This window comes from Pan troglodytes, chromosome 18, assembly GCF_028858775.2.
Source record: "Pan troglodytes isolate AG18354 chromosome 18, NHGRI_mPanTro3-v2.0_pri, whole genome shotgun sequence".
Taxonomy (NCBI): Eukaryota; Metazoa; Chordata; class Mammalia; order Primates; family Hominidae; genus Pan; species Pan troglodytes.
The window spans coordinates 51,654,941-51,673,772 of record NC_072416.2 but is presented as its reverse complement, the minus strand read 5'-3'; the positions used below and the strand labels follow the sequence as shown (position 1 = coordinate 51,673,772).

The 18,832-nt window shown below is 37.5% G+C and overlaps 2 protein-coding genes across 14 annotated transcripts in view; one reads left to right on the top strand and one right to left on the bottom strand.

The window, feature by feature from the left end:
- The window catches only part of FTO (FTO alpha-ketoglutarate dependent dioxygenase), a 404,215-nt gene extending 386,164 nt beyond the window's left edge, over window positions 1-18,051 (bottom strand). For all 8 annotated transcript variants that reach the window (XM_009430806.5, XM_024349837.3, XM_510968.7 and 5 more), the window contains exon 1: window positions 17,501-18,051. In XM_009430806.5, the coding sequence (XP_009429081.2) occupies window positions 17,501-17,545 (45 nt within the window). In that variant the 5' untranslated portion in view covers window positions 17,546-18,051. The remainder of the gene's footprint in view (window positions 1-17,500) is intronic.
- Window positions 17-18,832, top strand: part of RPGRIP1L (RPGRIP1 like) — a 118,256-nt gene continuing 99,440 nt past the window's right edge. For 3 of the 6 annotated variants that reach the window (XM_001166735.7, XM_054668400.2, XM_009430803.5), the window contains exon 1: window positions 17,048-17,927. Coding sequence is in view for 1 of the 6 variants with exons in the window: in XM_063797133.1 (XP_063653203.1) it covers window positions 9,348-9,392 (45 nt within the window). In the remaining 5 variants the exon portion in view is untranslated. Of the gene's footprint in view, window positions 183-9,272; window positions 9,393-17,047; window positions 18,176-18,832 lie in introns of those variants that run through there. The other 3 variants (XM_063797133.1, XM_063797134.1, XM_054668398.1) reach the window with 3 other exon arrangements.

Genomic DNA, 18,832 nt, shown 5'->3' with positions numbered 1-18,832 from the left:
AATGTCAGTGGTTTGTGAAATCCTTCGGTGACCAATATTCGAAAAGAGAGTATGAAATACCTACCCAGAAAATACTATCACTCTGCATTTGGATAGTGGTTAGCAATTTTAAAACAACCTGTTAACCTAAGACTGACTTATATGATGACATTTATTTCCCCAAAGAACATGGGAACTCTCAGGTAAGTAAAAGAGACTTACTTGATACAATTATCACCCTTCCATAGCAATGAACAAAATAAATTAAAAATAAAAAATAAATCTCAGTGCAAGAGAAACAATGCAAATGTAATGTAACTGCAATTGAAAGGGAAGGAATAATCATACATTTATTTTTCATCCAATTGAGAAAAAAATTTAAAAAATATTAATAGCTGTTCTAAATGGTATAAAAATAGAAAATATTTTTTATCAATTTTATAATTTGTTATCAATCTAAATCAACTCCACTATTTTATTAGTCTATATACTTCGGGAACAGAGTATAATGTCTCTAGCCGCTTTTCTGCAGAGGAAATGAGACTGCGCCAAAAGGTTGACATCCTCAAGTTACGCATGTGCATTTCACCAGACTGTGTGTTGATGTAGCTGTCCAGGTCACCCCGAGTAAACTGGGAGAAGCAACGTGATTAGGGCAGGGCTCCTAAGTCTTGGTCCAGTTGAGGATCACTTAGTACTTCATGTTTGAAAAGTAGGTCTCAGGCCAGGTGCAGTGGCTCATACCTGTAATCCTAGGACTTTGGGAGACCAAGGCAGGCAGATAGCTTGAGCCCAAGGGTTTGAAACCAGCCTGAGCAACATAGTGAGACCCAGTCTCTACAAAATGTACAAAAATTAGCCAGGCTTGGTGGCGCACACCTGTAGTCTCAGCTGCTGAGGAGCCTGGGGTGGGAGGACTGCTTGAGCCTAGGAGGTCGAGGCTGCAGTAAGTTATGACTGTGCCACTGCACTCCAGCCTGGGTGACAGAGCAGGACCCAGGACTCTGTCTCAAAGAAAAAAAGAAAAAGAAAAAGAAAAATACATCTCAGAAAACATCCAGTCAACAAATATTTACTGTATATCTGTCAACAAAGTTCTGTGCTAGATACTTCAGAAGACACAGAGATATATATATATATTTTTTAAGTTTCTGTGTTCCTAACACAAAGAAATAATAAATGTTTGAGATGATTAATATGCTAATTATCCTGATCTGATCACTATACACGATATGTATCAAATCATCACTATGTACTCCATGAATATGTACAATATTGTCTATTTCAAAATAAGTTTCTGTTCCTAAGAACTTGATAATTTCTACATGGTGGGGAGGGGGAGAAGTGGTGGATGAGATAAGAATGCTAAAAACCTATTTTAAATCATATTTATATCTACATAACATTGTTAGTATTCAAAGTTCTTTTACATTTATTATCTTATTGATGACATCTCAGATGAAGCAGGGAAGGGAGTTATTATCCCCATTTTACAGATGAAACATCACAGAGATTGGAGGACTCATACAAGGTAATACGTAGTAAGTGGCATATGTGAAACTCCAAGTTTAGCCTTCCAACTACTAGTGATGTGCACTGGTAGTTGGAATGTGAGACTACAAGTTTAGCCCTCCAACCACCAGTGATGTGCACTGGTAGTTGGAGAGTTAAACTTCCACTAACTATAGCAGGCTACTTACTATTTGTGTGGAGTGAAAGGGGAATGGGGGAATTCAGGGTATTCATTCAGGAAACATTAGTTCAGTACCTATTGTGTTCAAGACTCTGCGGACATTGGTGTACAAAGAAAAATAAAGTATAGTCTATATAACTAAGGTATGAGAAAGAAAATGAAAAAAATCTTAGAATACTGAATAAGTGCTACAAAAACATGCACAAATTGCTACAGAAACCGAAAAGATAAAACTATTTTAAGATTTTGAAATACTTTCCATATTAAACAAAAAAGAATAAAAATGAATAAGTAAGCATTCATCTCAAGATGTTGCCAAAAGAAGCTTAGGCAATGCAGGACAAAGAAAACAATAAAAACAAAGGTAGAAATTAATGAATTAGAGCAAAAACAAATTTAAGAGCTTGTTTAAAAAAAAAAAAAAAAGACTACCAGCAAATATAGTCAATTTTTAAAGAGAAGACATGAATGTACAAAGTTATAATTTAAAAGAAGATGGAAAAAGTGAATATGGAATTTTTTAAATTATAAAACTATACACAATTCTACCCTAGTAAACCAGAGAATGTTATGCTCAATGCCATGTCAATAAATGTAAAACTCTCCCATTCTAAGATATAATGACCAAAATTTACTCAAGAAGAAAACTAAATAGACAATAGCCAAGCATGGTGGTGCACGCCTGTAATCCCAGCTACTCGGGGGGCTGAAGCAGGAGAACTGCTTGAGCCCGGGAGGCAGAGGCTGCAGTGAGCCTGGGTGACACAGCAAGACTCTGCTCAAAAAAAAAAAAAAAAAAAAGAAGAAGAAGAAAAAGAAGAAGAAGAAGTAAAGTTCAAACTTCCAACAGGCAAATAATCCTAATGCTTTGTAAATGGTTCCCAAGCAGACAGGGAGGAGGAAAACTCTGCAAGTCATTTTATGATACTAGCATAATATGATACCAAATTTGACAGAAGAAAGCACAAAAAGGAGTTTCTCAATATTTTTACTCACTTTACCTTCTTCTACTGTGATCTTATCCCCATCAGCCAAAAATGCTTTATTAGGCTTTACAAACTGTAGCTTGAATTATGTTCAACATGTATGTTATATATGCCCCATTCAAAGATTCTGATATACCCTCAACCCCTGGAGTACCACTCTGCGGTTTCCATAAGAATCCCTGATACTGACCCATCTTACTTTCCTAATTGAAATATACTAAAATGTTGAATTCAGCAATATATTAAAAGACCTATATAATATAACCAAGTAGGCTTTATCCCAAGGAACCATTATTAGAAAGTCTAATAAATTACATTTTATCAGTAGAAGTAAAGATACTACCATCTAAAGAGATGTCCAAAAAATGTTCCTAAAATTCAATAAAATTCAACCTCAGTCCCTGAAAAAAACAAAGTAAGAATCAAAGATAACTGCCAACAACTACCACTTTACTTAATACTAGAATCCCAAAGTATAACTGTTGAAGACATGACTATCTGCTATAACCACTACCAACTGGAGGTTCTAGACAAGGTAATAATAGAAGAAAAAAAAAGGAGAGGAGAGTATAATTACTGAAAGAGGAAAAAACAAATTATATTTGCAAATAAGTAGATTATCGACCTCGTAAATATCCAGAAAACCCAAGAAAATCATCCAAAACTATTAGAATGATAAGAATGCATTCTGTATTGTGGCCAAATAGAAAAATAGCAAACACATAAAAAACTTTCTTAAGTATCATTTAAAAAACACAGTTTGTAAATATCCCATTTTCAATAGTAACCAAAAAATAGTAATCAAAAATATAAAATACCCACATATTTTACATAAAGTAATAAATGGTGCCCAACTGAACAAAATTACAAAGCTTTCTGAAGATCATAAAACTTAAATAAATGTAGAGACAGATAATTATTGAATGAGAAAAATGATTTACCATAAATATTTCAGTTATTTCCAAATTAATGTATAAATTTAATGCAATAACAATTAAAATACCAAAAGACTGGTGGGGCACATGGGGGACCTTGAAAAGGGGAATTTTAAATTTACCTGGGAAAAAATTTAGGTTGTCTTCTCAAAGCAAGAGATGAGCCACAGAATTTTTGAAAGTAAAGACTAATTATAGGGGCCTCATGCTGCCAAATATAGAAAGATATTATAAATCGATGGCAATTAAAATGATGTGTCAAAGTAAAAACAAACAGGATAAAAAGCAGATCTGATTATTTAAGCATTCAAATCAGTACGTAAAAGATAAGTCAATAAATGCAGGCAGCGATATCTGATTGGCCTTGGGGAAGAAAAATTTCCACATCTACTCCATACCATAACACCAACTAAATTCTAGACACATTTTAACAATTACATGAAAAAAACATAAAATATTAATAACCAGAAGAACGCGTGACTGTTAATCTAATACTGACGGGGAAAATGTTTTTCTAATTAAAAACGAAGGAAAACTTTTGAATAACAAAAATATAAAAGTCAGGCAATAAACAAACTGGAAAAATATTTCTATCACATGATTAGTAAATAACATCCCTAATCTACAAAATATTTTTCCAAATCAGTAAGAAAAGACAAACACGTTAGCAAAATGAACAAAGCCTATATGAATAAACAAATCACAAAAGAACTATATTTGGCCAATATAAATGGTGGGAGGAAATTCAACCAAATATAATAATTAGGAAAATACAAATTAGTTCTACAAGTTCCTACTTCTCCTCCAAATTAGCAAACATTTTTGTTTTCTGATAATTCCCAGTGTTAGAGTGGATGTACCAATAAGCATTCTCACATATTGCTTCTTTAAATTGGAAACTGGCATTACCTCCCCGGGTGGCAACTTGACAATGAGAACCAAAAATCTTAACAAAAGTTAGCCCATATAATTCTCCTTTTAATTTACCCTATGAAACATTCCAAAGATTTGCAGAGATTTATGTACAAGAATGTTCACTAAAAGATAACCTATGATAGGATGGAAAAAAATCCATAAAATACTATACAATTGGAATTATATGAAAAAAATATAATATACTGGATGGTAAAAAAAAAAGCAGAGTAAAAAATATACAAGTTATCTTTCTAATTTTTCTTTAAAATATATCTTATATAAATATAGATCATAAATATATTTAAATAAAATTAGTCATACTGTATATATTATATATAAGCATAATAACAATATTCTAAGCAATACACTAATATAAAGTAACAGTATTTATCTCTGAAGAGTATGAGACTTTTTTCTACCTCATATTTTTCCATATTTGTTAGTTTTTCTAAAATAAAAAATTATTATGTAATCAGAAAAAAAATTTCATTAAGAAATTTAAGAAATGCTTCTCTATCTCATATACCATATACTTATATATACAGTGTGGTTCTATATTTACGAAGCTGACTTTCATAAGCTACGTATGAAAAATAATTTCATTACTTTAATAGTCACACGCATAATAATAATAACCTTATATAGCACTTACCCCAACAATATTCTAAATGCTTTACATATATTAAATCATTTAATCTTCACAACTATTATGATCCCTATTTTACGGATGAAGATTGAGGCTCAAGGAGATTAGGTGACTTGCCCAAGATCACTCAGCCAGTAAATAGAGCTAAAGGATTCCACGTTCTTAACCACCACAGGCTACAGTTTCTCCTCATAAACTATACTCTAAAGCAATAAGACTGATTTATACATAAATGCCAGAACATAAACAACATAAGCACTATCTCCTTTCAAGTAGCCTCCTTGGGAAACTCTATACATATCCAAAGATGTGGTCATTGATCAAAACATTTTTGGAAAACTTTCCTTTGACTATCCCCCTAGGGTAGTAAACATGTCTCCAGTGAGGAAGGAAGAGATTTCTTTCAAACAGCTACGAGTCATTCAGAAACAAGTCTCAAAGTGGATGTCAGAATTCTGCTTTTGATAACACAGCAAAAAAAACCAATGAGGCTGATTTTACTATTGCGCCCATGCTCCCAAGAAGTACACATTCGCAGTAGACTAGTATTTACTATACTGCATTATTATAATTATTTGTTTACACGCCTGTCTTCCTCCTAAACTGAGGTCCTCAATGGCAAAGATTATATCTTACACATCCTCAAGTCTCCAGCCTGTAATCCAAGTCCTGGTACACAAAGGGTACTAATTAAGTATTTCTGAATGAACTCTACAGAGAATGTCACACAAATGCTTTCGGCTATAACAACATATTAGAATAAATATACTGCCAAGAGGGCATCTGAGTCTATATACAAATAAACATATAAGGTATGTGGAAAGAGATTATAATGAAAAAAATGGGAATTTTACAAAGTTCCCAAAATTCCAAATATTCAGGAAGATAGAAATCAGTTTTTAACGGGTCTTCTCATAATAATGTTTAGCTGTAGTCATTTCTCACAAGACATAAGAGGGGGAGCGGATATGCCTCATTGTCTAAAAAGCAATCTACTGAACCAAGGATGCAGAAATAAACATAAACTTTCTCAGACAACGATGCAAAAACACATCTGCTCCACAGAAGACACCAAGATGCATCCTGCCTATGGGTTCAATCGACAAACCACAACCTGGTGCCTGAAATATAAATCAAACAACCTTATATCCCTGGTACTTATTGACATTTGCTACCTGCAAATTTCTAATATGTGCAAGATGGGCCTATTTTTATTTACAGCACAAACCGCAGACTGAATGTAAAACAAGATGCTTAATAAATCCAGAGGAACATAAAACACCAGCATAACTCAGCAAGACAGACACTCACTCCTTAATTAAGTGGGTGATGTTCTGTTTAAAACAAAAAGACAACCCTGGGCTATAGCTAAGATTAAGCACTCAGTGTTGCAAGGGAAAAGCCAACCATTTTCAGGGCAAAGCCTTTAAATCATGAAAAATAAAGCATCTAATAGTCTGTATTCAATAGTAAGTAGACAGTCAGGACACAGACTGATTTGGATTAACACATTTTCAGTTATAACAAGTAATTTTACAGAGGATTAGTATCTTGATGGTCTGATCAATATGAGGCACCGCTGCTATTACATATGAAGAGAAAATTGCCCCTCTGGTAATAAAGTGTGCGTGTCTTCGTTCTCCTTCATTTGCTGAGTCCATTACTGTAATGGTTCCAGCATTAACAGCTGGGGCAATTTAAGCAGCAGGGGTCTGATGATTTTAAAAGCTGGGAACACTGGCTACTCATCCTTTCCTCCCTTGCAGTCTGCATATGCAACTCCTCTGCCTGGCTGTGGTTCCAACACAAGGATCGTGTTTTATGAGAACAATGACTACTATTTCCCAATTATTGTCTCATTAATAGTGTTACCAGCCAATAATGTAACTAAAACAAAAATGGCTTGCAGCATATTGGCTGCTGATTCGGTGAAAAATTGCACACTATTTACCTAAATAACAAGATTGACATGACAACAGGCTAGAGTCCACATAAACTGTAATGTTTGCATTCATTTGCCCGGTGCTATTCTCATATTCTTAAGCCCAAAAAATGCTGTTGTGCTGACAGACAAAAAAAAAATTTCATCAGCAGAATTTTCCATCTTTGTTTTCAAAAAATGGCAAACTGGAAAATAGTGAGATAATGGACGGCTGTACATAGAAATAGAAAATCCATATTAATGCAGCCTTGAGACTTTAATCATGCCCAATTCAGCAGAGTGAGTTAAGGTTGCAACATCAGCCCATTTTATATTATTACTGGAGAAATGCTGGCCCTTGAGGCTCAGCCTTGAATGATCCAATCACTAAATGAAGGTGCCAAAGGGCAGACTTAGGGCTAATGCAGAAATCAGAGCTCTGAATTTTCTGATCACAAACAATTATGAAAACACTCATGCTCTGGCAACAAATCTCCTCCTCAGAGCAGCTGCAACATAATTTGGTCCTTCAAACTGAATTTTCTACTTGGTTTCTACCAGTTGTAAAGGTCTTAACTGCCCTTTATCCATATGGCAGTTTTCTAACATAAGGGGAGGCATGGTTATCTTATAAGCAGGTCATTTCCAAAACTACAGAGTAAATAAATGATCAGCATAGCAACAGGACAGATGCTTATAGCAAAAACAAAAATGCACGTCTAATAGTCAAACTCATAGAATCAGAGAGTAGAAAGGTGATGACCAGGGCTGGGAGGATGGGAAAGAGCTAATCAAGCGGCATAAAGTTTCAATTATACAAGATGAATCAGTGCCAGAGATCTGCTATACAATATTGTACCTACAGTTTACAATACTTTATTGTACACTTAAAAACGTGGTAAGAGAGTAGATCTTATGTTGTGTTCTTACCATAATAAAATACATTTTTTTAAATGCAAACCATGGCACCAATTCAAGGTTTAACTTTCAAACATGTGATGGCTTAACAAAGAGCATGCCAAGGACAAACGTTTGGAAACAAGCCCCTACCAACACAAATCTTCATCTCTTGAACCTGTTCTAACCCAACCCAAGGAATCCTAAGAATCCTCCCAGTTTACATTGTGAAATCAACCAGTGAGACAATTTTATAAAATATTACAAAACCAGTTTATAATAGAAGAGTAAATGAATGTGCTTAGCAGAACTCTAAATTCACCTTCTCTAAGGTGTGTTTTTCATTAAGGTTCCAAAAGTACCACCTTAACAAAAGTTCCTCTCCTCTAGAAGTTAGAAAGTCACACTTTAAATATAACTTTAGCAAGAAAACTGCCATAATAAACTAACAACAACAAAATACTCTAAATCTGAAAGGTAAACTGGCATTTTAAAATTGGAAGAGAACACTTGAAAACAAGTGTTGACAGTTGCTAAAGTATGTGTTGAACAGAAGAGTCTTGTTTCTCAAAATTAATGCCCACACCTATGGTATATTAATTTAAAATTCATAAGGTACTTAACCATTTTCCATTACTTCTTTCAAATTCCGGTTCCATCTCTCACTATTAGAAAGTCTACTGACCAATAACGAGTGATGCTCTTGGGAATTCATTCATTCATTGTTTGACAAGTATGGAATATCTACCATGTGTCTGGCAAAATCTTAAGGGCTAGGGATAAAATGGTGAATGACAAAACGGAAAAAAAAAAAACCATGATCTCTACTTTTTTGGAGACTATCATCTACATGCCAAAATCTGTATCACTAAACTCAGCCACGGTAAATCTCATTAGCAGCCAAGGATCCAGAATCATAATTATGAAGGGTCACATGTATCACATAACAGATGCTGGACTCTCTCAACCATTTAATCTTTCTTCACCAGATACTTATTAATGTCTCCTTTGTGGAAGACATCCTGCCAGGTACAATGGAGAGATGAAAAGATGAATTAGACACAAATGCTATCTTCAAGGAAGCTACTGTTTGCTCAAAGTGTCTAAGACTTTTTTTGAATGGCTAATTTAGTTTTCAAAACCAATACTAGGAGGGTTAGGAAACAGCCTGGAAATAACAGAAAGCAACAAGAACTCACTGTTACTCGATAGTTTAGATGGTTAATTTTCAAGTAAGGTACAGTATTAAAAGTGGTTTGGAAACTATGATCAAATACACTAACTCTTCTTCTATTTACAGAAGTCAACTAAACCTCCGAAACAGTGATTAAAGGCTTACCCATATATTGAAGGAGAGATTAAGCAAAAAATAATAATGGATTTCGGGAAGAAGGAAAAAAAACGGAGTAGAATCTGTCAGGTGAGGTTTTCATTTTTCAAGTCCCCTGGTCTTTGGCCTAACACCAAAACTGTCCTATATTTAGTGTCCAGTTTAGATAAACTGGTGACATAATCTAGAATGGCCCATAATAAAAGTAGACTCCAAAAGAACCTTCTCAGGACCTCAATAAAATGCCAAATTTGAAATATAAAATAAGGTAAAAATACCCAGTCAGTAAAAACATAAATAACAAACTTTCTTTTGTTGAGTTATTGTTATTATTATTTAGAGACAGGGTCTCACTCTGTTGCCCAGCCTGGAGTGCAGTGGCACAATCACAGCTCACTGTAACCTCCAACTCCTGGTCTCAAGTGAGCCTCCTCCACCTTGGCCTCACAAAGCATTGGGATTACAGGTATAAGCCACTGCATTTGGCCAAGTTATTATTTTTATAACTCAATAAACCTTATCATTTAAAGTTGATAAGACAACTATCACCAAAAGCAGAAGAGTTTTTAAATCATGTTACTTAAAACGGTAGGTTACATATTCTGGATATTTTCCTTCATTGATAAAAATGTACATTACTCAAACAAAATTATTAAATGTTCTTAGGTATATAACCATTTCCATAATAAACTAGTTCTATTTTTAATAGTTTAAAAGATTATCTAACCTAAGCCAGCATAAGAGTCTTTGAAGCTAACTTGGATTTCAACATCCATAGCTTTTTATTCCATGACTAATGAAACAGTGTTAATGTTTCTGAAAAACCCCGTAAGGAATCCCAGGCCTCTCATAAGGATACACCTTTAAACAGATCTTCTAAGGAAGGAATTCCATGACTACTAGGCCATGTTAGATCCTCTTTGCTACCATGTCCTCCCGTGATAAAACTCACCACTCTGCTGTTGGTACTTACTTACCTTCCATGGACAGCCAGCCAGTTCCATGGGACTGTGTCTGCCATCTTTACCCTGGTGCTGAGTACACTACTCGACACTTAATCAGGTTCCTTATCTGAACCACAGAACACAGAAAATGGTTTGAGTGACTATATTCTCAATTTTCTGAAAGGTGGTACAAAACTAGTACCATTCTGGCTGCATGGGAAATAAGTTAATGGAACCCCATTTGAGAAAATCCACTTGACTAGACACTCAACATAAGTTTACAGAATAAACGTCCTGGGATCAGAATACATATATATATACATACAGAATATATATCTACTGGGGTCAGATAGGCAGTAGTGAAGGTGGTGGTGATGATGGTGATAATGATGATGATGATAACAATGTTTATTTTTACTGTATGCCAGCAATGTTTTATGTGCTATATAATATCTCAATCCCTACCAGAACCGTATCACTCCTATTAGATAGATGAGGAAATGGAGGCTCAGAGAAGTTAAATTGCTTGCGCAAGTAAATGAGGGAGCAGAATTCAATTTCAGGAGTCTGCATCTAAAGCTCCACACTACACCACTATATTGTCACTTAAGGGGCAAAACTGGATGACAGCAAAATGGAAAGCACATTTCCCACCTAAAAGGGAAGCCACTATTCAATTCTAGTTAGGAAAATGCATGCCCACTGTTACCAGATACTTGAGTTTTTCAAGAGAGTCAGACACCCAGATCTTTATGTGAAATCCCTCAACTTTTAAATATTAGAAAATAATTCTGAAACAACTTTTAGTTTGTTTGGGCCGAATAAAACTTACCTACAGCCAGGAGGCATATGTGGATTATAAATATGTGACCTCTAGAGGCCCCATCTTTCCTCAAAAATATACATGCAAAAATGCAAAATCTGGGCTGCGCACGGTGGCTCACGCCTGTAATCCCAACGCTTTGGGAGGCCGAGGCGGGTGAATCACGAGGTCAGGAGTTCGAGACCAGCCTGGCCAACATGGTGAAACCCGTCTCTACTAAAAATACAAAAATTAGCTGGGTGTGGTGGCGCGTGTCTGTAGTCTGAGCTACTCGGGAGGCTGAGGCAGAAGAATCGCTTGAACTCGGGAGGTGGAGGTTGCAGTGAGCTGAGATCGCGCCACTGCACTCCAGCCTGGGCGACAGAGCGAGACTCGGTCTCAAAAAAAAAAAAAAAAAAAAAAAAAAAAAAAAAATCTGAATCTAATCATAAGGAAACATAAGACAAATAAGAATACAGGGCCATTCTACAAAAAAATTAAATAAATAAAAGATAGCTTGCACACATCACAAATGTCAATGTCTTGAAAGAAAAAGGATGAGGAACCAATTTAAAGGACATGAAAGGACACCAGATTAAAGGAGAAGAGACCAAATGGACCTGACAATGAAAGGTAATATGCAATCCAGATGGAACCTGGACCAGGAAAAAAATGCTATAAAATTCATTACTAGGACAATTAGCAAAATTTGAATATGGACTTTGGATGAAATAATAGCATTATATCAATGTTAACTTTTTCTGAAATTAACAATTGATTGTGCTTATATTTGTATGTAAGAGAATGTCCATGTTCTTAGGAAATATATGCTGAACTATTTAGGGGTAAAGAGGACTGATGTCTCCAACTTACTCTGCAATGGTTCATTAAAAAAATTGTTCATGTGGATATATATGGCGAGAAAGAGAGCAATAAAGTGAACACAGCAAGATGTTAACCTGCGAATATGGACAAACAGGTCTATGAGAGCTCTAGGTTCTACTCTTGCTCTTCAATAAGTTTTAAATCATTTCAAAATAATAAATTATAACATCTGAGAAAAAATGCATAGGGCCAGCCCCACCCCAGCTGAGGACCCCTCAGGCCACCAAACTCAATCAAGGGCATGCTACTCTACCCCTGGAATAGTAGCTAGACCTCATCACACTGGGTCCTCACACCAACCCACAGAAGCAGCTATTCTTAACCTCATTAATGACTGGAGAAACTGAGGCACAGGGTATGAATCCCCTATCCCAACAGTAAGGAAATAGTAGACGCCATGGTTCTAACTCAAACCATCAAATACTCATCTGGACTGTTCTATTATATGCCTTAGAAGAAAAGTTCATTTTAAAAATGCATGAATACCGTATAGTATTCTCATGTGCTTAACACAAATTAAATAAATGTTAATCGTAGAAAGCTATGTGGTCCAACCTTCTTATTCACCCTCCAGACTTGGAAACAGCATAAAAGTCCATAGCATAAGCAATCGCAAGAGAGAAAATATGATCTAAGTTATTTCAAAGAGAAAAGAAAAATAAAAACTAAGTGCCCATTATGGGGATGACAAAGTTTAATTTAAAAAGCAAAAAAGAAATCTTTGTGACTTTGGGATAAAGACTGCATAGATATGACACAAAAAGCATGAATCATAAAAATAAACATTGATAAAGTGGACCTTTCTTAAAAACTATTAAGTAACCTAGATGAATGGAAGATAATGTTTGCAACACACACAGTAAACAAAGGATTTATATCTAGAAAATGTAAAGAACTCATAAAACTTAATAATAGGTACACAAACAATCCAACAAAAAAATGGGCAAAGATTTTGAACAGACACTTCACAAAAGAAGATATACACATGTCCAATAAGCACATGAGAAGATGCATTAACATTATTACCCATCAGAGAAATGCAAATCAAACCACAATGAGATACCACTTCACACCCACTATAATGGCTACAATAGAAAAGACAGACAACAACAAGTGTTGACAAGGATGTGACAAAATTGTAACCCTCAAAATGGCTGGTGGGAAATGTAAAATGGTGTAGCCACACAAGTAAACAGTTTGTCAGTTTCTTAAAATGTTAAACATAGATTTACCATAAGACCTGTAATTCCACTCCTAAGTATCTACCCAAAAGGAATGAAAACACGTCCACACAAAAACTAGGGTGCAAATGTTCACAGTAGCATTTTCCGTAATAGTCAAAATGTAGAAACAAATCAAACGTCCATCAACTGGTGAACAGATAAACAAAATATGGTATATCCTGACACTGGAATTCTTTTTTTTTTTTTTTTTTTGAGACAGAGTCTCACTCTGTCACCCAGGCTGGAATGCAGTGGCACAATCTGGGCTCTCTGCAACCTCTGCCTTCCAGGTTAGGTGATTCTCATGCCTCAGCCTCCCGAGTAGCTAGAATTACAGGCATGTGCCACCACTCCTGGCTAATTTTAGTATTTTTAGTAGAGACAGGGTTTCACCATGTTGGCCAGGCTGGTTTTGATCTAAGTTATTCTGACCTCAGGTGATCCACCTGCCTTGGCCTCCCAAAGTGCTGGGATTACAGGCGTGAGCCACCGTGCTCGGCCTGACACTGGAATTCTATCCACTGTGTAATAAAAAGGAACAAAGTACCAATATATGCTACAACATGGATGAACCTCAAAAACATCCTGGGTGAAAGAAGACCACATATTGTATGAGTCCATCTATACAAAAATGTCCAGAAAAGGCAAATCTAAAGAACAGAGTAGATTTGTGGTTCCCTAGGGAGGAAGTAGAATTGAGAAATAAATGCAAATGAATACAAAGTTTCTTCTGGAATGGAACTATTCTAAAATAAGACGGTGGTGACAGTAACACGACTCTGCAAATATGCTACCAACCATTGAGTCCTACACTGAAAACAGGTGAATTTTATGGTATGTAAATTATACCTCAATAAAGATTTACAAAAAGAGAGATATGCAACCTCATTAGTCATCACTGAAATGCAAATTAAAATCAAATATCACTGCACACCTACTAGAATGGTTAAAATGTAAAAGACTGACAAGCGATGAAAAGATATGAAACAAGTAGAACTCTCATTTTACATTCCTACCAACAGTTGGTAGGAATGTAAAAGGGTGCAGTGCATTTGAATATTGTTCCCCAAAAAGATATGTCCGAATCCAAAAACCTGGCACGTGTGAATGTAACCTTATTTGGAAAAAGTGTCCTTGCAAATGTAATTAAGTTGAGGCTCTTAAGGATCTCAGGATCATCCTGGATTTAGGACGGGTCCTAATCCAATGACTGGCATCCTTTTAACAGAAAGGAGAGAGAGATTTGAGACACAGAAACAGAGAGAAGAAGGCCACATGAAGATGGAAGCAGAGAAGTTATGAAGTGATGCTACCACAAGCCAAGGAACACCAGGGACACTAGAAGCTGGAAGAGGCAAGGAAGGAGTTTCCCCTAGAGTCCTTCAAAGGGAGTATGGCCCTATTGATGCCTTGATTTCAATGCCTCATCTCCAGAACTGTAAGATAATAAATTTCTGTTGTTTTAAGCCACCAAGTTTGTGGTAACTTGTTGCAGCAGCCATAAGAAACTAAAACAAATGGTCAAATCACTTTGGAAAACTCGCAATTTCTTCATAAGGTTAAACAAAGAACTCGCCTATCACGAAGCAATTCTACTCCTGGGCATTACCCGACAGAAATAAAAATGTAAAGACTCTTAGGTGAATGGTCATAGCAGCTTTTTTTGACAGAAATGAAAATGGAAAGACTCATACATGAATGGTAAAAGCAGCTTTTTTCATAAGAGTCCAAAACCAGAAACAATCCTAATGTCCAGTAACAAGTGAATGAATAAACAACATGTGGTATCTCCATACAGTGGGCCACTAATTTGCAATAAAAAGGAACAAATTATTGATACATACAACAACACGGATTAATCTCAAAAATCATTATGCTGGCCAGGCACAGTGGCTCACGCCTATAATCCCAGTACTTTGGGTAGCAGAGGCAGGAGGACGGCTTCAGCCCAGGAGTTCCAGACCAACTTGGGCAACACAGCAAAACACCATCTCTATTTTGAAAAAAAAATCAATACGCTGAATGAAAAAAAGACCCAAAAGTATACACTGTATGCTTCCATTTATATGAAACCTAGAAAATACAGATGCATCTACAGAGACAAAAAACATATCAGTGGTTGTTTGGGGGCCAAGGTGGAGGGACAGACTAACCACAAATTAACGAGAGGGAACTTAGGAGAGAAATGTTCGCTATGCCAACTATGGCGGTTTTGCAGGTATATACATTTGTCAAAAGGCATCAAATTGTACACAAAAATGGTTGCAAATGACTGTAGGTAAATTATACCTCAATAACATTGATTAGAAAAAGAGAAAATAATTCATGAGCCATTGGACACTTTACATTTAAGATTTAAAACAACTACTTATACTTTGTTCTAACAAATAATATTAAGCAAACAAATTTTAAATGAACAGCCAATTTTTTAAAGAAAAAAGGAAGACAATTTGCTCTACTAATTCAACATGTTTCACAAGCAGAAAATGGGAAAAGCCTTGAATTTGGAGTCAGAAGACCTGGCTCAGAGCACTAGTTTCACCTAGCAACCAAGTGGCCTTGGGCAAGTCACGATTTACCTACAAGTCTCAGTTTCTAAATCTCTAAAATATGGATGACACTAATAACTACCTCACAGGCAATGGTTATGGTTTCAATAGAGTAAGAGCTTCTTTGGTGCAGTGATTCTATTTCAGCCAAAATTATAATCCCAACGTATGGCAAATAATAGGTGCTCAACAAATCTTCACAGAATAAATGAAATACTTTAAAAATAAACCTGAAAGATGAGAAAGACATCATGCACAACACCATGAGGTGACATTTGTTTCTTTGCACTGTGTAGACTAAAGCAGAAGGGTCACCCTCTTTGTGCTTATCTTTAATATATTATCCACATCATATGCAGACTCAAGCATGAAAACTTCTGGTCCCTTACGAAATACTGCAATAACTCAGATCAATATAGAGCAGATTTTATATTTTAAATCCTTAGGTGTATTGCCCTAAACAGACTCACTTGTAAGATGAAATTCTATGAAAGCAAGAACTGTGTCTACGTTATTTAACACTGATATTCACTGCCAATATTTGCCTAACATAGAGTAGGCAGCAAATAACATGTGCAAAGGCCCTGAAGCCCGATAAAGTATAGGGAAGAGTGACTTTTAAGAAGGCCAAAGTGACTGGTAGGCAGAGAGCAGAGTGTCATATCCAATGGGGTTGTGAAAGCAGGTTGGGTCCAGATCATGCAGGATCTTGCAGGCAATGTGAAGTTTTTGCCTTTATCCTAAGAGCAACAGAAAGCCATGGAATATTTTTAAACAGGTGGTTGGCAGAGTAAGGAGAAAGGAAAGGGACATAATTATATTTACATTTCACGAAGATCTTACTCTATGGTGTGCAGAAGAGAATGGTAGTTGAGGGAAGGGAGAGAAGGTGGAAGAAGAGTTAAGTTAGGGTGTAGAGTGAGTGTAGGCCAATCAATAGGCTATTCCAACAGTCTATTAAAAAGATAATGGTAGCTTGGTCCAAGGTAGTGGAGATGAAAAAAAAAGTGGGCATATTCCCAATATACGTAGACAAATCAACAGGATCTGAGTTTGGGAATGAGAGAAAGGAAAACACTCAATGCTTCTGAGCCTCAGTTCTTCATCTGTGAAGCTGGGCTGTTATTTATACTCCATCTGTATAATATCTATCTTGTAATCTGCTGTGACAATGATATGAAATAATTTAAATATTATGCACTTAATACAGTGCCTGACCCACAATAAATGCTTTTTAAAATCGCTGTTGCCATTATTATGGTCATCCCATGGAATGGCAACTACCAGAAGCTGAACATCAAAGGTAGAGAGGAGCAATGTAGTTAAAGATTCATATCCACAGCGCTAAAAGACACAAACTGTTCTCAGCTGGTCACGGAGACAATTGTTCCAAAGAAACACAGCTGACTGCACAGATATTTCATCTAAGCCGATCTCAGTCCTCAGAGACCATTATGAGAAAGCACAGCTGGTATGATCACAGTCATCTGAGAATCCGGTAAACTGAGGCACAGGGATGGCGACAAATTTAACCAAGGAATAGATGCAGAAGAAGGACAAGGAAATGGGTATCTTGCTTCTCATTTTTGAGCCGATCCAACAAGACTTGGCCTGCATCCTGAAGAGCACGAATTTGTAACACCCCCTCTAATATCTCCAGGTCCCTTGCTGACAAGGCCCTGTCATCCCTTAGTTTAACACCGCGCATCCGCTCGCCATCAAACCAAGCCCTTCCGGTTCCCTGATCCTTGCTCACAGCGCACGAAGATCTCCAGGCCCCGGGAGCCCGACATACCTTAGCTTCGCGCTCTCGTTCCTCGGCAGTCGGGGTGCGCTTCATGCTGCCACTAAAGCCGCCTTCGCCACCGCAAGCTGCGTAGATCCCTCGCCCTGGACCCCGCCTCCTGCATGTAGTTCTCTCAGCGTCCTGCTCCCGTCTGGAGCTATTCTCCCTCAGAGTGGAGAAAACTACAACTCCCAGGATGCATCGCGGCGACGCCCGCGAGCGCCACGGGATTTAGCACAGGAGAATTTCCCAGGTCCGACAGCTGGAAGAGCGTAGTCCGCTACCCCGCGAGCAAACAGGCTAGAGTTCGAGGAGAACTACATTTCCCAGGAGGCTACGGGAGCCTGCCATGTTTCTCCCGTGCTCCTCTCGGCCAGCCGCCCGCCACGCTGTCGCCGCTATAGCAACGGTAGCTAGCTGCAGGGCCAGTGGCGCGGTGAGTACCCGGGAGGATGGGGGAGGATGAGGGTGGGTGGAGGTTGCTGACCCTCCCCACTGCAGCGCGGGCCGGGGTCCTAGGGTCCGCTTTGCGGCCTGGAGAAGGCCCTAGAGTTGGCCCTGGAGTTCTGCTGGCGTGAAAGCAGCCCAGCCCAAGACACCTCCACATCCTCAGGCCTGAATCACAGCCCTCCCTTTATCCCCACGCCCAGGACCAATTTGAAATGTTATATCCCAGCCATGAAGGTGAGAGTTGATGCTGCTAATTGCCATCTCTATCCAGATCCTGCAAGTTGTAGGTCCCTAACACAGTTTGCTCATTTGCCCTGGATTAGGAGTTGGTTGGTAGACCGTAAACCTCCTGAGTGGTCTATTGTTTGCTTAATTATATATTATTTGTTTATCATGTGATTACCTCCATAACTTGCTAGCTTCATAAAGGCGGGGGTTTTGCTTGCCATTTTAATCTCAGTACCTGATATTCATTTATTCATTCAATAAATATTTTTTCTTTATTCTTTTTTTTGTGTGTGTGACAGGTTCTTGCTCCGTCGCCCAGGCTGGAGTGCAGTGGTAAGATCTCAGCTTACTGCAACCTCCTCCTCCCAGGTTCAAGCGATTCTCCTGCCTCAGCCTCCCGAGTAGCTGGGATTACAGGCGTGTGCCACCACACCCAGCTAATTTTTGTATTTTTAGTAGAGATGGGGTTTCACCATGTTGGCCAGGCTGGTCTCGAACTCCTGGCCTGAAGTCAGCCGCCCATCTCGGCCTCGCAAAGTGCTGGGATTACAGGTGTGAGCCACCGCGCACAGCCAATCATTCAATAAATATTAATGTTGGTTCCCACCCTGTACCAGGCACTGTTCCTGAACAGCTGTGAACAAGACTAATACCTGTCTCAAG